Raw genomic sequence first — 25,359 nt, forward strand, 5'->3', positions numbered from 1 at the left:
TTATATTTTTGTTCTCACAGGTTAATATGAATTTATCTAAATATGGAAGTTCCTCCTGGGTGTTAGCAACTGGAGACAGAGAGTAAATTCAGCATAACCCGTACTCTCAGGGAGCTTGCCCTCTGGTGGGAGAGAGAGAAATACACGGATTACAATATACAGTGTAAAATGTCCTAACAAAGAGAAGGGAAGGTTATTATGGGATCACACAGAAGGGAGTCCTGATGAGTTAGTGGTGCCAGGGAAAAGAGAAGGTGAGGTATCAAAGCATGCTGTTAAAAGAGAAACAGAAGTTAGGAGTGAGGGTAGACTGAGGTAGGGAATGGTGTTGCAGATATTAGAACACCAAGGCTCTTATGCACCTTATTTGGGGACATGCACTTAATCCTGTAAGTGGCAAAGAGCCTTCAAAAGATGTCAAGCATGAGTGACAAAGGCTCTGGTGGCATGTGTGAGATAAAATTGGGGAAGCTAGGAAGGAGAAAAGTAAGATAGGACTGAGAGAGAGACAGCATGTGTGAGAGCACACACTGAAGCCAAGAGTTTAAAAAAACTACTTATCTATCTCTATATCTATTTATTTATTTAGAGGGAAAGGGAGAAAGAAAGAGAGGGAGAGAAATAAATAAGGATATTTATTATTTTTATTGTTTGAAAAATATTTTCTACCAAAATTGTTATTACTGGCATTTCCTGGATTAGGAGTGAAGACTGGTGAGAGGGGAATTAAAGAATAATTCCTTATATTCTATACCTTGGATGAATGCGGAGAGGATGAAACCAGCAACCAAGATAGCAAACAGAGAAGAGTAACTTGCTGTATGTTATTGGTTTATCAGGGGGAAAGGGAGAAGGGAAGCAAGAATATAATTTCATTTTACAGAAGCTGATTTTGAGGGCCAGACAGTGGAGATACACAAGACAGATGCTAAGATGGAGGCATAGGTAGACATGATTCGCTTCTTTGCATTACCACAGAAAGAATCACAACTTAATCTCAAAACAAATAACATAGAGAACTGTCAGAAAATAGAACTGTATGGAAGCCTGACAACCAAGGATTTAAAGAAGCCACATTCCTCCAGATGGGTAGGAGAGGCAGAGACACAGAGATGGGCAGAGAGGTGAGGAGACACAGTGTGGCATGGAGGGATGACAGCAGTGGTGTAACAGGCAAGAGCAGTCCCACATTCATGTGTGGTAGATAAAGATTGGGAGGGATACCTTGGGAGTGAGTCATCCCAGCCCTAAGCCAGAATGCACAGCCCAGGTTCCAGCTCCAGGAAGGTAAGTCCCTGTAACTTGTGGCTGTAAAAACCAGTGGGGGTTCGGGTGGCAGAAGAAACTGCTGAATTTTCAGGTAACTCTGCTTAAATAGCCCAGATGGTCTTAAAACATATGCAAACCCACCCACTCTGGGATTCAACACCAGGGCAACAGCTGGAAGGGCACCAGTTGCATATGGGGAGTGGGAGAAGTGACTGGAAATAGAGAAAATGCCAGTCACACCTCCAGAAGTCAGGCAGGGGCACAGTCCCTTGACTGAGCCCTCCCTCTATGCAGTCACAAACTAGTGAAGCAGGCTGCCCCGCCCCGACGATTACCTAAGGCTCTGCACCACACAATTTATGGGTACCTTTTTGGCAATAAGACATGCTACTAAGACAGGGAGTGAAAGCAGCTCTACCTAATACACAGAAACAAACACAGGGAGGAGGCCAAAATGAGGAGACAAAGAAGTATGGCCCAAATGAAAGGACAAAACAAAACCCCAGCAAAACCACTAAATGAAATGGAGATAGCCAACCTATCAGATGCAGAGTTCAAAACACTGGTAATCGGGATGCTCACAGAAATGACTGAGTACAGCTGTAAAATAAAGAAAGAAGTGAAGGCTCTACAAAGTGAAATAAAGAAAAATGTACAGGGAACCAACAGTGAAGGGAAGAAAAATGGGACTCAAATTAATGATTTGGAGCAGAAGGAATAAATAAACATTCAACTGGAACAGAATGAAGAAACAAGAATTAAAAAAATGGAGACTTAGGAACCTCTGGGACAACTTTAAATGCTCCAACATCTGAACCATAGTGGTACCAGAAGGAGAAGAGGAAGACTAAAAAATTGAAAACTTATTTGAAAATATAATGAAAGAAAAGTTCCCCAGTGTGGCAAAGGAAATAGATATACAAGTCTAGGAAGCTCAGAGTCCCAAAGAAATTGGACCTAAGGAAGTACACACCAATGCACAGCATCATTAAGTTATTCGAGATTAAAGATAAGGAGAGAATCTTAAAAGCAGCAGGAAAGGAGACAGTCACCTACAAAGGAGTTCCCATAAGACTATAAGCTGATTTCTCAAACCTTGCAGGCAAGACAGGGCTGGAAAGAACTATTCAAAAGCATGAAAGGCAAGTACCTACATCCACAATGACTCTATCCAGCAAAGCTATCATTTTGAATGGAAGGGCAGATCAAGTGCTTCTCAGATAAGGTGAAGTTAAAGGAGTTCATCATCGCCAAGTCCTTAAATGAAATGTTAAAGGGACTTATCTAAGAAAAAGATAAAAACTAGGAACAGTAAAATGACAATAAACTCACAGCTATCAAGAACTTAACCTAAAATAAAAACAAAAACAAGAACAAATTAAGCAAAGAACTGGAACAGGAAAAGTATCACAGAAATGGAGATCTCATGTAGGAATATCAGCAGGGAAAGGGAAGGAGGAGAATGGGGGAAAAGGTACAGGGAATTAGAAGCATAATTTGTAGGTACAAAATAGAGAAGGGGAGGTTAAGAATAGTATAGGAAATGGAGAAGGCAACCAACTTACATGTACAACCCATGAACATGAACAAAGGAAGGGGGAATGCTGGAGGGAATTGGGGTGCTGGGAGGAGGAGTCTAAGGGGAGAAAACAATGGGACCACTGTAACAGCATATTCAAAATAATATACTTAAAAAAAGACTGATGCTGCAGATCAGCTCAAAGAAGATTTGGGAAGCAAAAGCATCAGCATCCATCTTGTTTCTTGAATACAAGAAGGATATTAGGTTTTCCCCCAAAGGGCAGTAGGTGAAAGATGAGATCTGGAAAACAGTAGCAGTCTTCTTTCTCAGGCCTTTCTGTTGTTATTAATATTACAGAAAGAACAATCTTCAGTATGGATGTATACTTCAGAGAGAGAAATAAATGGGTCAGTATACCACAGTGTTAAGTGTTTTCAATGAATCATGTTTTTCTTTTTCCTCCCTCCAAACAAAAGATATTTAATGTAAGTTTGAAAATTGTTGACTTATTTTAACCCCACCATTATCTAAGACTATATCAATATTTCAAAACTTATTCTATACACTATGGGCATTATATTGGCTTTTACTAAGTGATAGTAAGTAACCCAATATTTTATTTCCTCTAAATAATTTTGAATTCTAATGTTATTGTTTGAAAAGTGGGACAGGATTAAGTAACAACTGAAGCAACAGAATTAATAAACTAGGTCTTACCATCATAGACTTGGAGTCAAGATTTGTGAACCCAGACCTCAGGGGAGCTCACCTCTGAGTCAGAGCTGTCCAGTTCAGCCAGAGTTGGAGCTTTGAGGAGCTTCTTCTGCACAGGCACCTGCTGCACAGCATTTAACCCATTTTCCTTTCTTCGTGATGTTAAACTTCCATTCACCACCGATGATTCTACAATGTTCTTTGGAGATTCAGGGTTAGTTACATCTGGTGAAAAAAAAAAAAGATGAAAGCTCACCTTTTCTTGAGCCAAGAAAGGTAATCAATGGATGAAACACACTATTTCAAGTTACTGAATCAGAAACACACAGCAGATGGCATAGCAGTTCCATGTCATGCAAATAAAACAGAGAGGCTTAATACAATAACACCTATGTATACAAAACATTTTTGTTAGATATTAACTGTCAGATTCAATTAAAGAAGACCTTTAACTGACATTATATATTCACATTTATAGATTAAAATTTAGAGGTGGAAGAAATTCTACAGATAACTGACTGACTCCAACTTCTTGCTTTTCTAAAGGCCCAGAGAGGTAAGTTTTACTTTATGGACTCTACGGAGCTAGTGATAGATAGATCAAAGTGATGGCATGCATGAAGCCTTATTAGGTGCATGGATGTAAGATATGACAATAGTTTGATATGAAATATCTAATAATCTATATTCATATAAATATGAACACAAAGAATCTGGGATACATTCCCTCTGATAAAGCTGACTTAGCTTATTCAGAGCTCAAAATGGAAGGGAAATCAATATAACAAATTAAAGAAATGCAGTATTACAGAGTAGAGTACTGAGCAAAAAGTACAGAGTATACAGGACAGTTAGATGCAGATAGTTTTGGTTCAAAATCAAGTTCTGCTGCTAGTTACCTAACCTCTTGTTTCTTCATCTATAAAATGGTCTAACAACAGACACGAGTTTGTTGAGAGGATTAAATAAGTTAACAATTGCATATAAAATACTTAATACTGTGTATAATAAAGGTAGTATGCCAGGAATGTCAGCAATTAATAACACTAATTTGTGTCTATATTAACAAGTAAGTAAACTAAGGCTCTGAGTAATTTAGCTAGAGGCACACAGCTAGTGTGTGGCAGAAACCTGAATCCTGCTTAGTACTGACTCTAAAGGCCACTTTTTTGTACAATAGTTTGTAATTTTCTGACGCAAGTGGAACTAATTTCTGTCATTATTTCAAATGAAGTGTTAAATATCTAAGTTTAATAATTAACTACTAAATTATAGTGTTTAAAAATGAGATAAAGCAGTCACTGCATAATTTAAGTTCAACATCAGCACCATGAACTGATCTATGCATATGGAACAGTCTGTTAAACTCCTGTAGTTGGGGTAAAGGGTACATTAAACACTAAAGTGAAAAAAGACATGATAAATGCTCCTATATAAGGAGAAAGCATTGTAACTGAATATAAGAATATAGTAGTTACCCCCAACAGATAATATTTAAATACTTGAAGTTTAAGTGGATTTCCAGGAAACATTTTGTATATAAGTGTGTTCTGGTACAGCCTTCCATGACATTATTTTAAATAATCATGTAAATTCTTTATGATACATGGTATATAGCTGCTTTAATATTTACAATTTGTGCTTATTTGTAGCGATCAAGAAGGCTGGAGAACATGCCCTTGTGAACTAAAAGGGTTTGAGCAATCAAAAAAGGATGAAGGAAAGAAAAAAGGAAGCAAGAGGACAGACATGTTTGTCCATCAATCATTTATCATTTTACATAAAATCTCTAATAGAAAACTTGACAACACATGTATTAATTCTGTTACTACATTTCTAGGTATTAAGTAGCTAAAACAAATACATAATTGGGGAAGGAGGTATACTGAAAGAGCAAAAGCAACAAGTTTTTACACACACATTATAACAGTTAAAGTCTTCAAGTGCACTTAAAAAATTTTTAATTATTGTTCAAGTACTGTTTTCTGTCTTTTTTTACACCCCTCCCAGCCCACCCCCCCCAGTGCTCTCCACCTCCTTCCCATTTCCACCCCCCTAATTTTTTGTCCATGTGTCCTTTATACTAGTTCCTGTAAATCCTTCCTCCTTTCCCCCCGGAATTCCCTCCCCTTTCCCCTCTCATCACTGCCAGCCTGTTCTCTATTTCAGTGTCTTTGGTTTTATTTTACTTGCTTGTTTATTTTGTTGTTTAGCCTCCCGTTAAAGGAGAGATCATATGGTATTTGTCTTTCACTGCCTGGCTTATTTCACTCAGGATAATGTTTTCCATTTCCATCCATGCTGCTCCAAAGGGTAGGAGGAGCTCCTTCTTTCTTTCTGCTGCATAGAATTCCATTCTGTATATGTACCATAGTTTTTTGATCCATTCATTTACTGCCGGGCACCTAGGTTGCTTCCACCTCTTGGCTATTGTAAATTGTGCTGCTATGAACATTGGGGTGCATAGGTTCTTTTGGATTGGTGTTTCAGGGTTCTTAGGATATAATCCTAGCAGTGGGATTGCTGGGTCAAAAGGCAGATTCATTTTTAGTTTTCTGAGAAATTTCCATACTGTTTTTCATAGTGGTTGTACTAGTCTGCAATCCCAGAAAGTGAACTAGGGTCCCCTTTTCCCCACAACCTCTCTAACACTTGTTGTTTGTTGCTTTGTTTACAATGGCCATTCTGACTGGTGTAAAGTGGTATCTCATTGTGGTTTTAATTTGTATCTCTCTTATAGCTAGTGATATTGAGCATCTTTTCATGTATCTCTGGACAATCTGTGTGTCCTCCTTGGAGAAGTGTCTGTTCAAGTTCTTTGCCCACTTTTTAATTGGGTTGCTTGTCTTCAAGTGCACTTTTAATCAGGAGGTTTAGAGAGTGGTAGGCTGCCATCCTTAGGAGAGTAATTTAAAAGTTTTCCAGAAAGCAAAGGAGGAAATGATTGAGCTAACTAATTAATTCCTTTTCAAGAAAAAAGGTAGTAGTGCTTAAATATGGTCTTGAAGTATATTACTAAAAATCTTATTCTATAGGGTATCTTATTTTATACACTTCCTATAGAATTATGTTGTAGTAGTTAGTGTTTTAAGACAAAGCACAGTTAAAAATGCACACATCTTTCATCCCTCTTAACTACTCATATTCCAACTAAGGCTCCCAAATTGGAGGTATAGTGAGAAGAGCACAGTCAGCTTTACAGGGCAGGTTTTACATTCCCAATCTACCAGGTCAGGGTGACACTCTCAGTAGTAAATCAAGGAACACTAAACAGTTTTAATGGTTATATATTTATTTTAATGTTTCAGAAAAAATACCATATTGGATACATGATTTTATGAATGATTTTGCTTAAGATTTTAAAAAGTCATTTATGATAGATTCAAAAAATTTAAAGTACCTGGCAGCACTTAAGTCTGGCAAAAACCCTGAGGGTGGTATCTCAACTGAAGTTTAGGAAACACTGTTAAGGGATAGGGGCTGCCATGAGTTCATTTCATTCTCAGTGCAGGGAATCTGAAAAATTACCTGACAGCTCTCTAATTGCCCAAATACTACTATGAGATTGATAATTGTATTTGAGTTCACTGACTAAAACTACTAAAATAAAAACCTTGTGCTAAATACAAAGCTTTAAAATAAATAAGATTAATAAAAATTATGCGGTGTTAATAGTCATGTTTGAGAATGATCTCCACATATAAGATTAAATACTATGTGTGATTTTATCTCATATCTCATATTTGTAAAAGACCCAGTTAAACATATTTTTAGGTTTTTTACATATATTTTATTGATTATGCTATTACAGTTGTCCCATCCCCCCTTCACTGCCCTCCACCCTGCACACCCTCTCCCACCCACATTACTCTCCTTTAGTTCAAGTCCATGGGTCATATAAGTTCTTTGGCTTCTCCATTTCCTATTCTATTCTTACCCTCCCCCTTTCTATTTTCTACCTACTATCTATCCTACTTGTTCTCTGTATCTTTTCCCCTTCTCTCCCCCTTCCACTACCACACACCTGTTGTTAACTCTCCATGTGATCTCCATTTCTGTTGTTCTATTCCTGTTCTAGTTGTTTGCTTAGTTTGCTTTTGTTTTTGTTTTAGGTGTGGTTGTCAATGATTGTGAGTTTGCTGTCCTTTTACTGTTCATATTTTTTATCTTCTTTTTCTTAAATAAGTCCCTTTTTGTATAATTAGGGCTTGGTGATGATGAACTCCTTTAACTTGACCTTATCTGAGAAGCACTTTATCTGCCCTTCCATTCTAAATGAAAGCTTTGCTGGTTACAGCAATCTTGGATGTAGGTCCTTGCCTTTCATGACTTGTAATACTTTTTTCCAGCCCCTTATCACCTGTAAGGTCTCTTTTGAGAAATCAGCTGACAGTCTTATGAGAACTCCTTTGTAGGTAACTGTCTCCTTATTTCTTGCTGCTTCTAGGATTCTCTCCTTCATTTTAATCTTGGCTAATGTAATTAGGATGTGCCTTGGTGTGTTCCTCTTTGGGTCCAACTTCTTTGGGATTCTCTGAGCTTCCTGGATTTCCTGGAAGTCTATTTCCTTTGCCAGATTGGGAAAGTTATCCTTCATTATTTGTTCAAATAACTTTCCCACTTGTTGCTCTTCTTCTTCTTCTCCTTCTGCTACCCTTATAATTTGGATATTGGAATGTTTAAAGATGTCCCAGAGGTTCCTCAGCCTCTCCCCATTTCTAAAAACTTTTTGTTTCTTCGTTCTTTTCTGGTTGAATGTTTCTTTTTTCCTTCTGGTTCACACCGTTGATTAGAGTCTCAGTTTCCTTCCCATCAGTATTGGTTCCCTGTACATTTTCCTTTATTTCACTTAGCATAGCCTTCATTTTTTCATCTAATTTGCGACCAAATTTGACCAATCCTGTAAGCATCATGATTACCAGTGTTCTAAACTGTGCATCTGATAGGCTGGCTATCCCTTCATCGCTTAGTTGTATTTTTTCTGGAGCTGTGATCTCTTCTTTTATTTGTGCCATTCTTTTTTGTCTTGGTACACCTGCTATGTAGTAAGGGGTAGAGCCTTAGGTATTCACCATGGTGGGGCAATCCATGTGGCTGGGTTGTGACACAGTATGTAGGGGAGGTGTCCAAGAGGGAACAATGGCGCTTGCTCTGCTCTCTGCCAGTTTTCAGTCACTTCCTCTGCTATCCACAAGCAAAGTGGGCCCTTCTGGTGCTGATTCCCAGGTGGATTAGCTTGTATACCTTCTAGGAACCTGTGGGTCTCTCCAGTGAACTCTCCTGTGAGGCTGAGAGTTCTCCCATTGCTGCTCAACCCCCACAGGTGTGTTCAATCAGTGTTTTAAGGCTTTATTTTCCCCTTGCTGGTGCTCTGGGATGCATGGTCTGTCTTGCTCCCTAGGTATTCTTCCAGGTTTATCTGCATGTGAATGTGGGACTGCCCAGTCCACCAGCCACCGCCTTGCCCTCCCCTGTCCTCCACCACCTCTTTGTCATGAGTCCTCTCTGTCCAACTTCCCATCTCTGCCCCTCCTACCAGTGTGGATGGATGTATCTTCTTTAACTACTTGTTTATCAGACTTTCATACAGTTTGCTTTTCTGTCAGTTGTGGTTGTTTTTTGTTTTTAACTTGTAGTTCTCCTTTTGGTTTTGCAAGGAGGCACAGTGTGTCTACCTACACCTCCACCTTGGCCGGAAGTCTCCTATTTTATTCTTTTTGAAGCAGTTGTGAATAAGATTGTTTTCTACGTTTCCTTTTTTGATAAGTTCATTTTTGGTATATAAAAACACAACTGATTTCTGGATATTTATTTTGTATCCTGATACTTTACTGAATTCATTTATTAGTTCTAGTAGTTTTTTGGTGGAACATTTGGGGTTTTCTATGTACAGTATTATCTGCAAATAATGACAGTTTTACTTCCTTTCTAATCAGAAGCCTTTTATTTTTTCTTGTCTGATTGTTGTAGCTATGACTTCCAGTAGTATGTCAAATAAGAGAGGTAAAAGCAGACATCCCTGTCTTGTTCCTAGTCTTAAGGGGAATGCTTGTAGTTTTTGCCTCTTGAGTATGATGCTGAGTTTATTATAAAGCGCCTTTGTTATATTTAGGTATGTTCTCTCTAATCTTACTTTGCTGAGAGTTTTTTTTATCATAAATGTTTCCTGGATTTTATCAAGTACTTTTTCTGCATCTACTGATATGATCATGTGGTTTTTATACTTCATTTTGTTTATGTGGTGAGTCACATTTGTTGATTTGTAACTGATTTATCAACCTTGCATTCCTGGAATATATCCCACTTGATCTTTTTGATGCATTGCTGTATTCAGCATGCTAGTATTTTGCTGAGGCTTTCAGCATCTATGTTCATCAGTGATACTGGCCTGTAATTTTCTGTCATTTTAGTCTTTATCTGGTTTTTGGAATGAAGATAATGCTGGCTTTATATAATGAGTTTTGGACCATTCTCTTCTCTTGAATTTTATGAAATAGTTTGAGAAGGAGAGGTATTAGTTCTCAGAATGTTTGGTAAAATTCACTTGTGAAGCCATCCGTGCCAGAGCTTTTATTTGTTGGGAGTTTCTTGATTACTACTTCAGTTTTACTAGGTGTAATCTATCTATTCAAATTCTCTCATTCTCCCTTATTTAGTTTTGGAAGACTGTATGTTTCTGGAAATTCATCCATTTCATCCAGGTTATCCACTGCAATCCCTATCAAGATTCCAATGAAATAATTCACTGAACTAGAACAAATATTTCAAAAATTTATACCAAACTACAAAAGGCTCCACAAAGCAACAGCAATCCAGAGAAAGAACAAAGTTGGAGAAATAATGTCTAATATCAAACTATACTGTAAGGCCACATTAATCAATTACTGTGGCCTTACAGTACAGTTTGATATTAGACGTATGAAACTATACATATAAAAGAAGATCAATAGATCAATGGAACAGAACAGAGATCCCAGAAATAAACCCACATCTTTACAGTCAATTAACATGCAAAAGGGGAAGCAAGCACCTACAACAGGCTAAAGACAGTTTATTCAATAAATGGTAATCGGAAAATTGGACAGGTGTGCAGAAAATGAAACTAGAACAAACAACAAATGTTGGAAAGGTTGTGGGGAAAAGGGGTCCTTAGTTCACTGTTGGTGGGATTGCAGACTGGTACAACCATTATGGAAAACAGTATGGAATTTTCTCAGAAAAATAAAAATCGACCTGCCTTTTGACCCAGCAATTCCACTGCTGGGATTATATCCAAAGAATCCTAAAACATCAATATCAAAGAACCTATGCACCACAATGTTCATAGCAGCACAATTTACAATAGCCAAGAGTTGGAAGCAACCTAGGTGCCCATCAGTAAATGAATGGATCAAAAAATTGTGGTACATATACACAATGGAATTCTATGCAGCAGAGAGAAAGAAGGAGCTACTACCCTTTGCAACAACATGGATGGAACTGGAAAGCATTATGCTGAGTGAAATAGGCCAGGTGCTGAAAGACAAATACCATATGATCTCACCTTTAACAGGAAGCTAAACAACAAAACAAACAAGTAAGCAGAAAAAAAAGAACCCAAAAAAAACAAAGACACTGAAATTAGAGAACAAGGGGATAGTGACCAGAGGGGAGAAGGAAGGGAAGTTAAGGGGAAAAAGGGGGAGGGATTTGGAGGAACAAATAGGAAGGACACAGGGACGAGAACTAAGGGTGGTGGAAATGGGAGGGAGGTGGGGAGCAAGGGGCGGGGGAGGCTGGGATGGGAAAAATAGACAAAAAACTACTTGAAAAATAACTAAATAAAATTTAAAAAAAGAAAGAAAATGAAACTAGAGCACTTTCTTACACCACACACAAGAATAAATTCAAAATGGGTCAAAGACTTAAATGTTAAACCTGAAACCATAAAAATCCTAAAAGAAAACAAGGCAGCAAAATCTCATTTATTTCTAGTGGCAGTATTTTCTGATATATCATCCTGATCAAGGGGAAAAAAAATAAACAAATGGAACTACATCAAACTAAAACAGTTTTGCACAACAAAGGCAACCCTCAAAAAAATGAAATGACAATCTACTCAATAAAACATATTTGTCAATGATATAACATAAGGGGTTAATGTCCAAAATTTACAACAAGCTTATAAAACTCAACATTAAGAAAACAAACGATTTAATTAAAAAACAGGCAAAATACCTGAATAGATACTTCTCCAAAAAGGACATAGAGATGCCAAAGACACATGAAAAGATGTTCAATTTCACTAATCAACACAGAAATGCAAATTAAAACCACCATGAGACACTATCTCACACCTGTCAGAATGGGTATCATCAATAAATCAATAAATAACTACTGCTGCTGAGGAGGTAGAGCAAAGGGAACCCTTTTTCACTGTTGGTGGGAATGCAAATTGGTGCAGCCACTGTGGAAAGCACTATGAAAATACCACAAAAAGTTTAAAATGGATCTGCTTTTTCACCCAGTGATCCCCCTTCTGGGAATATATTCAAAGGAACCCAAAACACTAATTTGAAAGAACAAGCACCCCTATGTTCATTGTAGCATTATTTATAATCACTAAGACACGGAAGCAGCCCAAGTGCCCATCAGTACATAAGTAGATAAAATAACTATGGACATTTACACAATGGACTACTACTCGTCCTTAAAAAAGAAGAAAATTTTATCCTTTGTGGCAGTATGGATGGACCTGGAGAACATTATGCTAAGGGAAATAAGCCAGTAAGAAAAAGAGAAATACCATATGATTTGACTCATGTGTGGTATCTAACAAAGTGAACTAACACGGAAAATGGGGATAGACCCATAGATGGAGAGCAGGATGACAGTCAATGGGAGGGGGAGTGGGGAGTTGGAGGAATTGAGTAAAAAGGAAAAAGGATTCACAGACACAGACAACAACTGTGGTAATTGCTAGGGGAAGGGAGTATAAATGGACTAAATGTTAATGGGAAAAACACAATAAAGATTATATTAAAAAATGGTTATACAAACATTTGATGAATTTGGGTATTTATGACTGTGAGAATTATATATCTGGTTGTCCAAAAAGTCCATTTAGTTTTTTCCATAAAATAATAGACACATTTTCAATTTTCACCAAGTACTTTATGGATTTGGATATTTTTGAGTATGTTGGTTATCTCCCATGTGATATAACATTGTTTTCAACTAATGTCTTGATTGGATTGCTATCAACTTTAACTGGTCTACCACCAGACCACAGAGCATCATCCAGTGAGAAATCTCTAGTATGACACTTTACAAACCCCTTTTGACATGTCTGATAAGTCACAGCACCTTCTCCATACATTGCACAAATTCTTTTTTTGGTTTTCAGTTGCAAAATAATAAAGCACAATATACGGAAAAAATTGCATATTTTCTCCCACTTTCAATATTAAAATGACAACACAAAAATTCAGCAATTTTGACAAGTATTGTTTTTCATTGCATGCTGATTTGACAACTATCACAATACAATCTAACAAAATTTTTCAGATGAAGTTAATAACAACTAAGTACTACTAGAGCCATCTAACAGAAAAAAAACAAATGAACTTTTTTGGCCAACCCAGTATTTTTACTACAGCCCAAAATTCTTACCAGGACTGTCTACTCTGTGACCTAGGATCAGGGAAGAGAAGAACCTTTGTGATCAGATGAGAACAGAACATCAAGCCTAACAGGAAGGGAAGTACAGGCATATCAGGCAGAATATCTCCCCAGTTTATGGTTTCCACGTGTCTGCCTATACAGTTCTAACACCCAAATTTGACAGCATATAAGTCTCTCTCAATATGTTTTTTGGAAGATATTTTTAAAGGAACAAATTGTATTTATCGTTAATGACTCAATATAGTATTTTTAAAAAACGATGTTAAGAAAAAGGATAGAATTACATCCTAAACACAACTTAACAAGATGTCAGAATCAAAAAGCATTTATGTCAAAAAAGGGTATGTGAATCTTAAGTGAGGCGAATAAAGCAACTACTTGTCAACAATCATACTTAATGTTTGATAATCAAGAAATAATATTTTAGTTATTTCACCCTAATATAAACTACACTGTAACTTTTAAGTAAGAATTTTACTGCATTTTAGTGGTCTTCAGGAATTTTACGTGAGGAATAACCCTCAACATAATCATGAAAAAAACTCTGCATTTCCTTTTTTTAAAATTTTTATTTTATTGATTATGCCATTACAGTTGTTCTATTTCCCCCCTTCATTCCCCTCCACCCTGCATACACCCTCCCCCGCCGTTCCTCCCGTTTAGTTTATGACCACGTCTCAAGTTCCTTAGATTCTATATTTCCCATACTATTCTTGCCCTTCCTCTATCTATTTTCTACCTACCATCTATGCTACTTATTTTCTGTACCTTCTCCCCCCTTCTTCTCCTCCCACTCCCCTGTTGCTAACCCTCCATGAGATCTTCATTTCTATGGTTCACTCCTGATCTAGCTGTCCTCTTAATTTGCTTTTGTTTTAGGTGTGGTTGTTAATAACTGTGAGTTTGCTGTCCTTTCACTGTTCATCTTTTTTATCTCCTTTTTTCTTAGGTAAGTCCCTTTAACATTTCATATAATAAGGGCTTGGTGATGATGAACTCCTTGAATTTGATCTTATCTGAGAAGGACTTTATCTGTCCTTCCATTCTAAATGAAAGTTTTGCTGGATAGATCAAGCTTGGTTGTAGGCCTTCAGATTTCATGACTTGGAATACCTCTTTCCAGCCCCTTCTTGCCTGTAAGGTCTCTTTTGAGAAATCCGCTGACAGTCTGATGGGGACTCCTTTGTAGGTGACTGTCCTCTTATCTCTTGCTTTTTCTATGATTCTCTCCTTCATTTTAATCTTGGCTAATGTAATGATGATGTGCCTTGGTGTGTTTCTTCTTGGGTCCAACTTCTTTGGGACTCTCTGAGCTTCCTAGATTTCCTGAAAGTCTATTTCCTTTGCCAGATTGGGGAAATTCTCCTTTATTATTTGTTCAAATAAGTTTTCCACTTGTGGATGTTCCTTGCCCCCTTCTGGTACCCCTATAATTCGGATGTTGGAACATTTAAAGATGTCCTGGAGGTTCCTAAGTCTCTCCTCATTTTTTTGAATTCTTGTTTCTTCATATTTTCCTGTTTGGTCATTTTTTCCTTCCTTCTGGTTCACTCCCTTGATTTGAGTCCCAGTTTCCTTTCCATCACTATTGGTTTCCTGTGTATTTCCCTTCATTTCAATTAGTTTAGCCTTCATATGTTCCTCTAATTTGTGACTCAAATCAACCAGTTCTGTGAGCATCCTGATCACCAGTGTTTTGAACTGTGCATCTGAAAGTTTGGCTATTTCTTTGTTGCGAAGAGTTATGGGCTCTGGGGCTTTTAGATCTTCTTGAGACATTTTTGGTCTGTTCGCACCCGTTAAGTATGAGAAGTGGAGTCTTAGGTGCAGGGTGGGGCCACCAGGGTGGGGCCACTGGTTTGTGAAGCTGTATGTGGGGGCGGGGTCAGAACGGGGAAATGGCGGCCCTCTCTGCTGCCGCCCTCAGCTGTGGCCTGCTCGGTCCCGTCTCACTGCCCACTCCCTCTCCAGTCTATCTGCGCAGGAATGCACCACCACAGTCAACCCGCTGCCCTGCGCCCTCGCTGGGTCGCTCACTGGGTCCACCCTTTGCAACCCCACGCCTCGGATCTGCGGGCCTGAGTCCGTCTAACTGAGTTTTCCTGTGCATCCCCACTCATCCAGCTGCTGGCTTCGCCCCTCTTATCGGTCAGGCTGAAAAATTTGTTGTTATCAGACTTCTGAAAAGTTCAATTTTCTGTGTTCTGGCTGTGTTTTCTGTTGCTATTATTCAGTTGTCTCTAAACTTGGTTGTGTGAGAAAGCACAGTGTCTCCACTTATGCCTCTATCTTGGCCCCTGCATTTCTAAAATCAAATACTATCAAATCTAGATTTCCCCAATAATGTAAATAAAACACTACATATTGTCAAAGATGGAGGAATAGGTAGATACATTGTGCCTCCTTGCATAACCAAAAGGACAGTAACAAATTTAAAAACAAAAAATAATCAGAACTGCCAGAAAATTGAACCATACGGAAGTCCAACAACCAAGGAATTAAAGAAGAAACATTCATACAGGCTGGTAGTTGGGGTGGAAATGGGCAGCCAGGGCAACGCTACATGTGGCAAGGCTACACCTGGAGGACCAGACAAGTGAGGTGAGAGCTGGCAGACTGGGTAGTCCCACATTTGCATGTGGACAAAACAGGAGGAACAACTGGTGAGCAAGACAGACCATGCAGCCCAGGGTTCCGGTGCTGGGAAATAAAGCTTCAAACCTCTGGCTATAAAAATATGTGGTGTTTGCAGAGGGGGCAGAAATTCCCAGCCTCACAGGAGAGTTTGTTGGAGAGACTCCTACAATGTACAAAAGCCCACCCACCCGGGAATCAGCACCAGAAGGGCCCAATTTACTTGTGGGTATAAGGGGAAGTGACAATGGTCCGGCCCAGAGTCAGGGAAGGAGCATTGTTCCCTCTTAGACGCCTCTCCCATATACAGCATCTCAATGCAGTGACATGGGTTTCCCCGCCTTGGAGAACATCTAAAGCTCCACCACTTACTATGTAATAGGCACACCAAGACAAAAATATATGGCCCAAATGAAATAACAGATGAACGCTCTAAAAATAGAACTAGCAATAAAGAGACCGCCAACCTATTAGATGCAGAGATCAAAGCACTGGTTATCAAAGATGCTCACAGAAATGGCTGAGAATAGTCACAAAATAGTAGAAAAAGTGAAGGCTATGAAAAATGAAATTAAAAGTATACAGGGAACCAATAGTGAAGGGAAGGAAACCAGGACTCAAATCAACAATATGGAGCGGAAGAAGAAATAAACATTCAACCAGAACAGAATGAAGAAACAAGAAGTCAAAAAAAAGAGAGAGAGAGGGGCTTAGAAACCTCTGGAACAAATTTTAAATGTTCCAACATCTGAACCATAGAAGTGCCAGAAGGTAAAGAGGAAGAGCAACAAGTGGAAAAGTTATTTGAAAACATAATGAAGGAGAACTCCCTGAAACAGACTTCCAGAAAGCTCAGACAATCCCAAAGAAGTTGGATCCAAGGAAGCACACACCAGAGCACATCATAAGTACATTACCCAAGATTAAAATGAAGGAGAGTATCCTAGAAGCAGCAAGAGATAAGGAGACAGTCACCTACAAAGGAGTTCCCATCAGACTGTCAGCAGATTTCTCCAAAGAGACCTTCCAGGCAAGAAGGGGCTGGAAAGAAGTATTCCAAGTCATGAAATCCAAAGACCTACAACCAAGATTGCTCTATCCAGCAAAGTTTTTATTTAGAATGGAAGGACAGATAAAGTGCTTCTCAGATAAGATCAAATTCAAGGAGTTCATCATCACCAAGCCCTTATTATATGAAATGTTAAAGGGACTTTCTAAGAAAAAGAAGTTAAAAAAAACATGAACAGTGAAAGGACAGCAAACTCACAGTTATTAACAACCACACCTAAAAGAAAAGCAAACTAAAAGGACAGCTAGATCAGGAGCAGAAACATAGAAATGAAGATCTCAAGGAGGGTTAGCAATAGGGGAGTGGGAGGAGAAGAAAGGGGGAGAAGGTAAGTAGCATAGACAGTAGATAGAAAATAGATAGGGGGAGGGTAAGAATAGTATGGAAAATATAGAATCTAAAGAACTTGAGACACGTGTTCATGAACTAAAGGGGGGAATGGAGGGGAAGGAGTGTGCAGGGTGGAGGGGAACAGAGGGGGGGAATAGAACAACTGTAATGGCATAATCAATAAAATTAAAAAATATATAAAAATATATATAAATGAATGAACAAAAAAACTATTAGAAAAACAAAGAAACTCTATGTCATACACCGTCCAAGTAATACAAGCACATTATGCTTTTCTTGTTCCTTTCTCTATTCTATTGGTACTACTTCCATTAAAGTTTATCATCCCTAAGCCTAAGCCTAATTACTCTTTACTCCTGCAAATCATGAAGGTTACTTTTCTCATGGCAATCTATTTGTTTTACTTTATAGCTTTGTTGAAATCTTTTCCATTACCTCCATTATTCCTTCTCAAGGTATGGTAATGAAAAAAATGTAGTCTAAAACAACTATCCTACAATACTACTTCCTTATTTTTTCATAGTGGTTCTAATTCTCTTCTCTCAAGAAAAATGTATATACAAGGTCTGTCCAGAAGGTATCCAGCCATGTACTGTGAAAAATAAACATTTACTGAAGAAGATAAAAGAAACAAGAAACATGGTGCATAGGACAATGATGCCTCAGTCCTCTTCAAAGTGTGCACCATGGAACTTTACACATCAGCTGACTCATCGTATTTTCCTGAATCTTGTCAACAGTCTAAAATATTTCCCTTTCAAAGGTGATTTTAGTTTTGGGAAAAGCTAGAAGTTGCAGGGTGCCAAATGTGGGCTGTATGGAGGCTGAGTTACTTGGGAGATGTGATGTTTTACAAACTGCGTAAGATGTGATGCATGAGCAGGTGCTTGGTTGTGATGAAGCTGTCAATCACCAACTGCCCACAGCTGGGGCCTTCTGAATCTTACAAATAGTTTCCATGGAGGAATGTTCAAGCTTAACACAAAATTTGATGCAGACTCATTGCTCTACCCACTCAGTCATTGTGAATGTGATTGACATACACAGTATACATGCTCACTCAATGGCATCATCCACCCCCACTGACTAGTACAGTGAAGCTGTCACTGTTCACGCATATGCATTCCAGTCCACTCTCCTTGGCTGCCAGGTTACATCAATATCAGGCAAGTTGTTTTTGTTATATTAACAATGGTTGTCCTTTTTCTGGACAGACCTCATACATATATTTTGTAAAATATGTATACATTTAAAAATATGCATTTCAGGGGATTGACTGTCTCTCCTTAGGCTCATTCAAGGACTCCCAGGATAAGAACTCTTGTTTATATATTTTGATTCATTATTATATTAATGCTCATATAGATTTATTACTTTGCATACTTTAAACATCATTTTTAAAAGAAAACACTTGCTGCCATAACAATTAGACAGGGATAAACTGATATAACTTTTTTTACTTTGTAGCACTATAATTGCAAGGTACATTTAAAAATTTCAACACCTATGGGAGTACTTTTTACAGCCTAGTGCCTATAGTAGGGACTAGGGACACAATAATGAACCAGACAGACATGGGTCCTGTCATCAAGAAGGTTACAATGTAACGGATGTGCTGAGAGTCAAAGAATATTAATACAGAGATTGAAGAGTTTAGAGCTGGATGCAGGGAGAGCAGTAAGAAATGATGCAATAAATTGGACAAGAGAAGATGACAGCCTGGGTTAAGATAGTGGCTGTGGGGCTAACGAGTGGAAGACTAAAAAGATCCTGAAGTAAAGCCAACCAGGCTTGGCTGTTAAAAGTGAAAGATGATGCTGAGGTTTCTCTTGGGCATACTGAGATGGAAAAAAGGGAGGAAATGGTTGGGGGAGACAGCAGATGAGTTCACTTGTGGACTTGTTGGGACTGTCTTCCTTGTAGGATCTAAGGAGCCCCTATCTAGCAGACAGATGGATGTGTGAGTCTGAACTTTAAGAGAAATTTGTGCTGTAGATTGAAACTGGAAGAGAGCCAGAAACAGAAACCATAAAAAAGTGTATGGTTGAAAGGAAGAAGTAAACCCAAGATAGAAACTTGAAGGATCAAGAAAAGTATCAAAAAAGTAGAAAAAGATCAGAGGAGAAAACTAGGAGAGTGTGGTGTCACAGAACTGATTCCTTTCCTACTCAGGTGCCACTATAACTATTTTCCTAAAGGGAGTTTCTCTGAGTCTTTTGGCATCTTACAAATTGGAAAGTTGTATAAAAAATATTTACAAATATTTTATGATAAAGTCTATCTATAAATAAAAATCAATGTGTTTTTATAGTATACATTAAAAACATTAAATAAAATAAATATAAAGGAAGTTTGGGAATAAGTGACATTAGATAATAATTGATGCTTTCATTACGTTATACCTTATCTTTGAACCCATAATTATGACAATAACAACTTGAATTAAAACTGTCATCTTTATTTAAAACATGACTTATCTTTGTATATGTGTTATAATTTATAATGTATTCTGACCACAATCTTATTAATTCTTACATAAAAGCCATAATAAAAGTTTAGAGGAATTTTTATCCTTCTTTGGCTGACAAAGAAATAGACACTCAGAGAGATAAAGACATTTCCTAAAAGCACAATCTAGAGATTGGCGAAGCTCTTCGTACTATGCCATGATCTCTTATATAGTTCAGTATCATAAAGAGAAAGAATTTCGTATTCTATGAATATCAAGTATATATTTCAAGTAAGAGAGAGTGTGTGTGTGAGAGGGAGAGAGAGAAAGAAAGAAACAAACAAGGAATGAGAACTCCATGAACTATCTTGACTTTGTAACATTGTAGCATTATTTTTCACTAAGATGGTTGTATACAGACAGTTTTTCAAGTGGGTGACTTTATACCATGAGTTTGGCAAGTAGTTGACTCACCTAATCTGCTATGTCTAATTTCTTCTGGTGAGACAGGCCGCAGCTTTCTTTCTGATTTGATTTCTTCTAGTATTCTTTCATGGAGGCTCCGTGGCCGTGGTGGAGTGGGTTTTAGTTTTCTGGCTGATGCCTTGAAAAAAACATAATGGTTGAAGACTCTGAGTAGTTGCCTTTAAATAATGTTAAGTACATCCATATAGTACAGTATTATGAGATTATATTTTATTGATTGTAACTATTTTTCTTATTATTTCAAAAGGTAATGATAACAATACTGTATATTCTATAGCATCCTTTTATTAAATTTTTTTATTGTTCATGCCATTACCAGTTGTCTCAATTTTCTCCCCATTGTCTTCCCCCCAAGGCCCCTTCTTCCCATAGTCAATCCCCACACCATTGTTCATGTCCACAGGTGATGCATATGTTTTTTGTCTAATCCTTTCACCCTCCTTCACCAACCCCAACCTCCTTTCTCCCCTCCTACAGCTAGCTGTCAGACTGTTTCTTGTTTCTGTGCCTCTGAACCTATTTTGCTTATTTGTTTATTTTGTTCCTTAGATTCCTCAGTTATGAGTGAGATTATATGATATTTGTCTTTCATTGCCTGGCTTATTTCACTTAGCATAATATTCTCTGGTTCTATCCATGCTATTGAAAAAGGTAAGAATTCCTTCTTTTTTAATGTTCTGTTGCCATTGTGTAAATGTACCATAGCTTTTTTTATCCACTCATCTACTGAGGGGCACTTAGGCTGTTTCCTTGGCTATTATAAATAATGCTGCTGTGAACGCAGCAGTGTAGATATTCTTTTGAATTGGTATTTTGGGATTCTTTGGATATATTCCCAGAAGAAGAATCTCTCGGTCAAAAGGCAATTCCGTATTTAATTTTGTGAGGAAATCCCATACTGTTTTCCACAGTGGCTGCACCAGTCTGCATTCCCACCAACAGTGCACTAGGGTTCCTTTTTCTCCACAGCCTCACCACCACTGGCTGTTTGTTGATTTATTGATGATAGCCATTTTAGCAGGTGTGAGGTGACACCTTACTTATTGTGGTTTGAATTTGCATCTGTCTGATGGCAGGTGATTTGGGGCATTTTTTTCATATGTCTATGGGTCATCTGTATCTTCTGCATGGAGAAGTGTTTATTCAGCTCTTTTGCCTATTTTTTAATGGATTATTTGTCTTCCTGGTGTTGAGTTGTATAAATTCTTTATAAATTTTGCAGATTAAACCCTTGTCCAATGTGTCGTTGGCAAATATATTCTCCCATACAGTTGGTTCCCTTCTCATTTTGATGATGGTTAATTTCTTTAGATATGCAGAAGCTTTTTAATTTGATGTAGTCCCATTTGTTTATTCTTTTTTATTTCCCTTGCCCTATGTGATATATCAGCAAAAATATTGATACACGAGATATCTGAAATTTTACTGCCTATGTTTTCCTCTAGGATTTTCACAGTGTCACAACTTACATTTAAGTCTTTTAGCCATTTTGAGTTTATTCTGGTGTATGGTGTAAGACGGTGGTCTAGTTCCATTTTTTTACATGTACCAGTATAATTCTCTCAACATCATTTATTGAAGAGACTATGTTTACACCATTGTATGCTCTTGCCTCATTTGTCAAATATTAATTGACTATGAAGGCATGGTTTTATTTCCAGGCTCCCTGTTCAGTTCTATTGATCCATGTGTCTGCTCTTATGCCAGTACCAGACAGTTTTGATTACAGTGGCCTTATAGGATAGTTTGGTATCATGTATTGTAATCCCTCCAACTTTGTTCTTCTTCTTTCTCAGGACTGCTGAGGCTCTTCAGGGTTTTTTTTGGTTCCATACAAATTTTTGGGACATTTTTTCTAGATCTGTGAAATATGCCATTGGTACCTTAATAGGAATTGTGTTGAATCTGTAGACTGCTTTCTGCAGTATGGACATTCTAATGATATTAATTATTCTAATCCATGAACACAACATATTCTTCCATTTATTTGTATCTTCTCCAATTTCTTTCTTCAGTGTTGTATAGTTTTCCAAATACAGGTCTTTTACCTCCTTGATTAAATTTGTTCCTAGATACCTCATTTTTGGTTGTTGCAATAGTCAATGGGATTGTTTTCTTAATCTCCCTATCTGATTGTTCATTATTGGTATATAAATATGCCATCAATTTCTGAAAATTGATTTTGTATCCTGCTACTTTGCCAAATTCATTTATTAGGTCTAGTAGTTTTTTGGTGGAGCCTACAGGGTTTTCTATGTACAATATCACATTGCCTATGAATAATAAGAGTTTTACTTCCTCCTTTCCAATTTGGTTGCCTTTTATTTCTTCTTGTCTGGTTGTGTGACTAGAACTTCCAGTACTGTGTTGCATAAGAGTAGTGAAAGAGGACATCCCTGTCTTGTTCTGATCTTAGAGGAAACACTTTTAGTTTCTGCCCATTGAATATGATGTTGGCTGTAGATTTTTTGTATGTGGCCTTTATTATGTTGAGGTATCATCCTTCTATTCCCAATTTACTGAGAGTTTTTATCATAAATAGGTGTTGGATTTAATAAAATGCTTTCCCTGATGACAACACTGTTGATAAAAGACTATTTTTAGGTCATTATCAAGATTCATAAAGCAATAAGGAGATTGCTGAATTTCACAATTATTTAGTCATATGTACTCAACTAATTTTTTAAATTTTATTTCTTTATCTTTAGAGAGGAAGGGAAGGAGAGAAAGAGAGAAATATCAATGTATGGTTGCCTCTCCTGAGTCCCCTGATGGGAACTGGCCTGCAACCTAGGCATGTGCCCTGACTGGGAATCGAACCGCGATCATGTAGTTCGCAGGCCCGCGCTCAATCCACTGAGCTACACCAGCCAGGGCTCAACTAATTTTAAAGAGACAATTTTCTGAAGTTAAAATTATGTCCCCTATATGCAAGCATGACAGACAATCAATTGAAATGCAAGCTATACTTTATCTAACATTATTGTGGTTTATGAAACTAGTGTTTTTAAGTCATCACAACCTTCTCAGATTATTATTATTATCTTCATTCTATAGCTGAATAAAGAAAGGCTCCAGCAGACTGATTTACTTTCTCAGAGATGCGTGGCTGCTAAATTTTCTAGCTAGTGTGTAAATCCAGGTTCCCTTGACTCCATGCTCTCTATTCTCTACCATGACCGGCATTCTTAGAATTATTTCCTAGATGGCCTCTGTCCTTTCTTTTAAAAAGATTTATAAACGAAACTGTTAATTATGCTTCAGATATACACAAACTAGGGCAGAGACACCATTTCCTTCCAGATTAATGAATGTACACAGGTTTATGAGGCATTGGTAAGCACTGGCTATTGAGTGAAGAGGAAAAGAAGTGAGGAACAAAGGAACCACAAACCAGTGTTCATCTATATTAAAATATTCTGATTCCATGGTCATTAGAAACAACTCTGTTAACAGAAGATAATTAATATAAAAATAGGTGACAGTAGGGTGCATTTATTGCAAAATAGTATTGAAATGACAATTTAATCAAGGAGTTTATCAGCACTATAAAGTAAACTGGAAGAGCAGGCAATCCATACCAGGAACAGTTTGGTATTATATTTAGCCATTATTCTAGGAAGTATCTGTCCAGATTTTCCACCATAACCCAGGTTGTACTGAATTAAAATATCCTAAGATAGTCTCATATTAAACAAATGTTAAATATTTTCCTGTGACTTAAATGTAATGTATAGTTGGGAGTCATCATTCTGTGAATAAACTCTTAGTGTAAAAATGAACCACTTTAAGAGCTAAGTTCTAGAGATAACACCCCACAGGAGAATAATTTATTCTGTGAACTCTAATCAAGAGGAATATATCAAATTACATACTGGATTTAAAGGTGGTCTTGATCTGATGAAGTCCAGAATGATTTCATGAGCACTTTTTTTTAACCGAGGAGGAATATCACCATTCACCTGAAAAAAAGACAAAAAGTAGAAGATTCATCTGATCATAACAGTCATTTTCAAACTTTGTACAGCAAGAACTTTTAAAACATTCAATACCTGACTATTTAGTATGGGACACTGACCTCTTTTCCCTTAGATTGTCAGTGTAAGTCATATAATAGAGTTGTACCTTATTGGACTCATTGTATAATAAGGCTGGGTCTAATTGGTTAATGTGTGGTATCAGACATCCTTATTTACAAGTATAAGTACCTGATTTTTTTTCATCCACACTAGAGGGCGTGCTTATTGGTATTAGAGAGAGAGGAAGGGAGGGAAAGCAAGAGGAACAGAAATACCAGTGTGTGAGAGAAACATTGACTGGTTGTCTCTCACATGTGCCCCAACCAAGGACTGAACCTGCAACCAGGTGTGTATTCTGGCTGGGAATTGAACTTGCAACCTTTTGTTTTATGAAAAGACGCTGCAACCAACTGAGCCACACTAGTCAGAGCTAGGCACCTGAGTTTTAAAAAAGTCACTCTGGACCAAAAGGAGGTAATTACTATAATTATTCTTTTGTTTGGTAAGTCAATTAAAATTATATCTATTTTTGTCAGATTAGCAAAAATATGTTTTTTGGTGTGCTATAGAATTTTAGTAATTAGTTTATGTGTGCCATGAGATGAAAATGGCTGAAAATTGCTGGATTATAGGATTATCATTAAAGCTTCTGGGTATAGCTGTTATTCAATGTGTCACAAAATTACTGAAGTACTCTGTACTATAGATATGGAATCTGTTTATAAGGATGCATTTCAAATAATTAAAATGGAGAATGAATGGCTGTGTGATTTAGGGCAAAAATAACTATTATGTAGAATTGAAGAAAATGTAAGTTTGCTTTAGTTCTATCATTTTGGAAAATTATATATAAGATACATAACTTCCAAAAAGCTTGTAAAATTATAAGTGGGAATGGAATAAATAATACTATACTTATTAATAATTTTATCGTTTAAAATATCTTTCACCTCTTATCTTCATCCTTGTACAAAACCTAGGTAATAGGAAGGACTGGTGATCCAATCCACATTCTGTACCTCCAACGCAGGCTCACAGCAAAAAGGGCGTCCACTACACTCACAGGGTAGATGCAGAAGAGTTTTTGTAGAGCCTGGTCTGTCTCTGATTCCTGCTCTTATACCTCCTCTTTTTAAAGTAACGTCTTGCCGAAAAAAGTTTTGAAAAGAAACAGGAAAATCCC

The 25,359-nt window shown here is 37.4% G+C and overlaps 1 protein-coding gene across 3 annotated transcripts in view; it reads right to left on the bottom strand.

Annotated features, from left to right (window-relative positions):
• The window catches only part of SPIRE1 (spire type actin nucleation factor 1), a 310,943-nt gene that overhangs the window by 49,182 nt on the left and 236,402 nt on the right, over positions 1 to 25,359 (bottom strand). For all 3 annotated transcript variants that reach the window (XM_053668835.1, XM_053668836.1, XM_053668837.1), the window contains exons 7-9: positions 24,033 to 24,119; positions 20,146 to 20,275; positions 3,561 to 3,730 (exon numbers count right to left, since the gene is read on the bottom strand). In XM_053668835.1, coding sequence (XP_053524810.1) covers positions 3,561 to 3,730; positions 20,146 to 20,275; positions 24,033 to 24,119 — 387 coding nt within the window. The remainder of the gene's footprint in view (positions 1 to 3,560; positions 3,731 to 20,145; positions 20,276 to 24,032; positions 24,120 to 25,359) is intronic.

This window comes from Artibeus jamaicensis, unplaced genomic scaffold, assembly GCF_021234435.1.
Source record: "Artibeus jamaicensis isolate MK-2021 breed Jamaican fruit bat unplaced genomic scaffold, CSHL_Jam_final contig_511, whole genome shotgun sequence".
Taxonomy (NCBI): Eukaryota; Metazoa; Chordata; class Mammalia; order Chiroptera; family Phyllostomidae; genus Artibeus; species Artibeus jamaicensis.